The 4,689-nt window shown below is 48.2% G+C and overlaps 1 protein-coding gene across 1 annotated transcript in view; it reads left to right on the forward strand.

The window, feature by feature from the left end:
• Nucleotides 1-4,689, forward strand: part of BAZ1A (bromodomain adjacent to zinc finger domain 1A) — a 118,383-nt gene that overhangs the window by 14,911 nt on the left and 98,783 nt on the right. Inside the window, exon 2 of the mRNA XM_014519282.2 lies at nt 4,355-4,441. Coding sequence (XP_014374768.2) covers nt 4,355-4,441 — 87 coding nt within the window. The remainder of the gene's footprint in view (nt 1-4,354; nt 4,442-4,689) is intronic.

Raw genomic sequence — 4,689 nt, forward strand, 5'->3', positions numbered from 1 at the left:
GGGGAATTGGCTTGGTCGGTACTTAGAAATACTGAAGCGAAGAACTCATTGAAGAGCTCTGCTTTTTTCCCTGTGTCAACCACCAACTGTCCTGATTTGTCCTGCAGGGGCTCTATGTTGCTCTGAGCTTTCCTTTTGCCCACTATATACCTGAAGGACTTCTAATTGTCCTTGATTGTTGAAGCCAGCCTGAGCTCAAGCCCCACCTTGGCCTGTCTAACTGATTCCCTGCAATAGCACGCCAGGGAGATATATTTCTCCTTGGTGGCTGCTCCCTGTTTCCATTGCCTTTACATCTCTTTCTTTGCCCCCAGACTCTCCTGGAGTTCCCTGTTCAGCCAAGGGGGCTTTTTTGCCCCCTTACCTCCCTTCCTACGTAATGGGATAGACTCCTTTTGAGCCCCAAGGGGCTATATATATAAACTGTAATGTGCTTTTTAACTGATTAATTTACAGTCACATCTCTGCCCTTCACTATAAATTTATTTAAAACTAAAGTGGCTTCACTGGTGAATATGGAATATAAACTGGTAGGGTTTTGAGGGGACTTGGAAGAAATGATGTTCAGAGCTCAACAAGCTAAATGTTTTGTAAACTGACTGAATGGGTGGAATAAGGCTAATCGCTGTAAAATATCAAGGACTAAACAACATTTTAGGAGAATAATTCAAGATGTAGGCTGTAATCTTTAACGTAAGCATCATCCCTACAGGTTACGCTAATGTAGATCACTACATCTACATGGAGTCTCAGGCCATGAACACATGAAAGAATAAGCCATGAGAGGCGAAGCTGTGGACAAATGAGTAGTCTGTGCTCAGCTACCATAAATGAGAAAATGCTTGTAGACTGGGACTTGGCAGCCAGGGTTTATTCTTTTCGGGTTTTATAGAGTTATGCATCTCCCGGTGCAATGAAAGATGTCCACCACAGTGCCATGGCATGATATGTTCCTAGAAATCTGCACAGAGCTTGCTACAGACCTATGGAAGAAGAGGCATTACAATGCAGCTGGGTGTCTGGGGCAGCTGGAACACATGGGGACAGCAGTGGTTCCTGCTGTGCCACTGGCATGATTGTGTGGCTGTGGTGACAGTGGTTTCTCCCTTACCTCCAAACGGTTGCCTGTGTGGCTGCCTTGGTCATCTCGCCCTAGTTATGCTACTGGAAGCAGAATAACCATTTTAGACCACCAATTAGGAGTGATAGAGCATACATTCTTTGCCCTCCCCTGTCCTCCTGCAGGACTTGGAGTTCATAGGAAGAGAGTTCTTTTACATAGATACTACTGCTGAGCCAAGTCAACCACTGCAAAAGATTCACTTATGTTACTGCAGAGGTCTGGGAAATTGCATAAAGGACCTGCAAAGGGGTGGGTTGGCGGAGGCAAAGAGAGACTGGCCCAGTGATTGGAGTAACCACCTGTCTGCAATTATGACAAACGAAACAGACACCTCATTCTAGTGACAAGATAGCTCACTGGCAACCTACTCTGAGGAAACCCCATGAATATTGCTAAGGTGTCACAATGAAACACCGTCAAGATAGCTCTGAATTGCACACAAGAAAACTGATTGCCTTCTTTCTGTCCTGGGCGTCATTGTGAATGGGTTTGCTATGTAGGCTCTTCTTGTGCTTTCTTTTTCATCCACACATGGTATCTCTGTGGCCATTGTATGCCGTGGGCTCTCTTTTACCTTTTCCACTTTATTCAATAGCTGTGATTTGCATGTATTGATCTTTCTTCATCTCTTCAAATTTGTGTCTTCTGTGCAAACGGGCTGTTAAATTATCTGTAGTGGAAGGGTAACATGAACAGGAGGGAGAGCTACCTATGTACAAGTTAATGAGAAAACCACCAGAAACTTGGTGAATTTTGGGGCATTTCAGTCTTTGTTAGGCTAAGCTCAGAGGCACAAATGAAAGACCCCACATTCCTGGGGGCTGGAGTAGTGGGCCATCAGGCCAACTTGTTGGTTAGAGGGGTTAAAGCAGCGATGCTTCCAGAAGGCACTGTTCTTACTGTCCCCCATGGAGTAGCTGTCACTGGGATGGTCATGTTGCTTGTTCATGCTGCTTCCAGTGCAAGATATTTTTAAGCAGTCTGGGCAATACAAAATGGCATGAACTGATTCAAAAGGCAAACATGCATTCCAGTCATGTCATCTGTGTATCTTTTCCTGATCGCAGTGACTCGGAGAGTTGTGGCCTGTGTAGCAGCAGGCTGGCTTGTGGTTGTTTGGGAGACCTTGGAATCTAGTTTGGACTGCTCAGCCTCCTGGCTGGTGAAAAGGTTCTGGCTGTCAGAGACCTCTTTGACCATAGAAGCCCTTAGCTCCACATACCATGGTCTAACTGAGGTCTGTCTCTGTCCACTTTGATATGGGAAGCTTTTGAAAACATTTTGTCCAGCTACTCATAGCATGGAGCTGTGGCATAATTGGTGCCTGAGTGGTGGTTTGTGTCCCATGCCTGCTTGTAGTCACACTTGAGATCCTTGACTTCGGAGCAGCCTTGCTGGTGGCCCCTCTCTGGTACAGTCTGCTGTATAGACATATATGCTCCTGGGATTCTGGAGGTCTGAACGGACCCTTGACTCTCACCTTAGTGCAAGAACATTCAGGACTTCTGCATAAGCCCAATTGCTGGTGTGGTGAATAGCAGGCCCCCTTGATAGTACCAAGATCATAGAAAAGAAAGTGGTGCCAAGGGCCTTCAGGCTCTCGATTCCTGGAGCTTCTGTGCAGAACAAAGATTGAATGTGACCTTACACCAGAATCTAAGGTGGGAGGTGACTCCTGGGCACATAGACCCCACTGATAAATCAGAAAGATAGACATGATGAAAGGAGGTGGTTGGCAGATTAATTGGCTGACTCTGGGAGGGGTTGTCTACAAACAAAAGCTAACCTGTGATGTTTGAAAGCATTAGAAAATTGCCTGATGAATTTACTGCTCCTAAGATGAAGTCACATCACTTGTGAATGGGTTTGCTATGCAGGTTCGTCTTGCACTTTCTTTTTCATCCACACATGGTCTGCCTGGGCCCATTGTATGCTCTCTTTTTTCTTTTCCACTTCATTTAATAGATGTGATTTGCATGTATTGATCTTTCTTCATCTCTCCAAATTTGTGCAAATGGGCTGTTAAATTATCTGTAGTGGGAGGGTAACATGAACAGGAGGGAGAGCTACCTACATACAAGGTAATGTTTTCACAGCTCCTTTTCCTCTCATCAGGAGAGCTTGACTTTCCAAGCTTAATCCATGCATGTGCCTGGCCTGGGTGGTCAATGGAAGTCTGCACAGGTGCAGGACAAAACACAAGCCCACGTATTTCCAGGATCAGGGGTGTTGATGGTAACGTTCTATTTAAGCACCAGCTCTTCAAATTCTTAGTCCCAGTGAGTTTGTGGTTACTCATAACTTTTTGCCTGAGACTTTAGATTTGATGTTTCTTAGGATATGGAGTTTATCTTCTTTTGTGGCTCTGTAAAGCCTCCTGCGCACCTGAGAACCCTATCAACCAATACAGTAATCTTTAAAATATGCCAAGTGAAATAAAAATCGAACATTACAAGCAATAGCAGCACGTGCTTTCATAGAGTAATATGAGCATATCTCAGGTGACATGAGAGCAGGAGACGCTGCTCTGGGGCCCACACATCTAAGGAGAATGAGTGTTATACTTGAAACTTGTAACTGGCACAGCGTACCCTTCTTGTTCCTGAACTCAGATGACAACATATCCCTTTGCACTTAAATATTAGGAGACAGGTTTCTCTGTACTTCTATTATCCACCAAAGCCTTTGTTGCTAGTTAGACTGGAAGACTCTATTAAATGTTGATATTTCTCTCCTGGCTGTATGGACAAGTACTATGGACAGTAGCTTTTTTTGTCCAGGATGAAGAGGGGGGGTCTCTGAAGTGCTCTAGGTTCTTCTGCAGAGCGAAGTGTTTTTGGCAGTGGCAGGAGTGTTTTGGAAGGGGAGAGAGAAACGGAAAGAAAAGAGCGTTTGAAAAGTCTTTATTCCCCTCCCCGACCACACGCCTCCCCGGCTCTCCGCAGCTTTCTCGTCTCTAGTGTCCGAGGAGGTTGTCAGCTGGGAGCCCCAGGCGCGGGGCGGGGGTCCGGCGGCCGGGCTGACCCCGCCACCACCCGGCCCCTGGCGCGCGGCGGATCTCGGGGCCGATCATTCAAAAATGGAGGATGAGTCCTCTCAGCCATTAATTAATAATGTAGCTCTCTGTCTTCCTGTGTGACACACGCTGGAAGGCAGGGAGCGGCCAATAAAGATGTAGAGGAGAGAAGTGGAAAGCTCCTCCCAGCAGCTCTTCCTGATCGAGGGCTGAAGAAGTAGATCAAAAAACTTCCCAGGAGCTGAAGGGAAGAGCAGGAGCCAGGCAGCCCTCCGCACCACAGCCACCCTCTCCCCCCGCAGGTAGGCGGGCGGCAGGCAGAGAGCCGACCCCGGCTACAGCCCGGCGGGGGGCAGGGGACGCCTCGCTCCGCGCCGGGGGGAGGAGGGGGCAGCCCGGCGGCAGAGCCCGCAGGCAGTGCTGCCTGGGCAGGAGGAGAAAGGCGGGTGGAGGGCCCCCTCCGCGCGAGGAAGGAGGAAACGACGAGCGGCGCTCCCTGCCCCCGCCGCCGGGCTGTGCGGGGGGGGGGCGGGCGGGCGCGTTGGTGTGC

The sequence above is a fragment of the Alligator sinensis genome, unplaced genomic scaffold (assembly GCF_000455745.1).
Source record: "Alligator sinensis unplaced genomic scaffold, ASM45574v1 scaffold280_1, whole genome shotgun sequence".
Taxonomy (NCBI): Eukaryota; Metazoa; Chordata; order Crocodylia; family Alligatoridae; genus Alligator; species Alligator sinensis.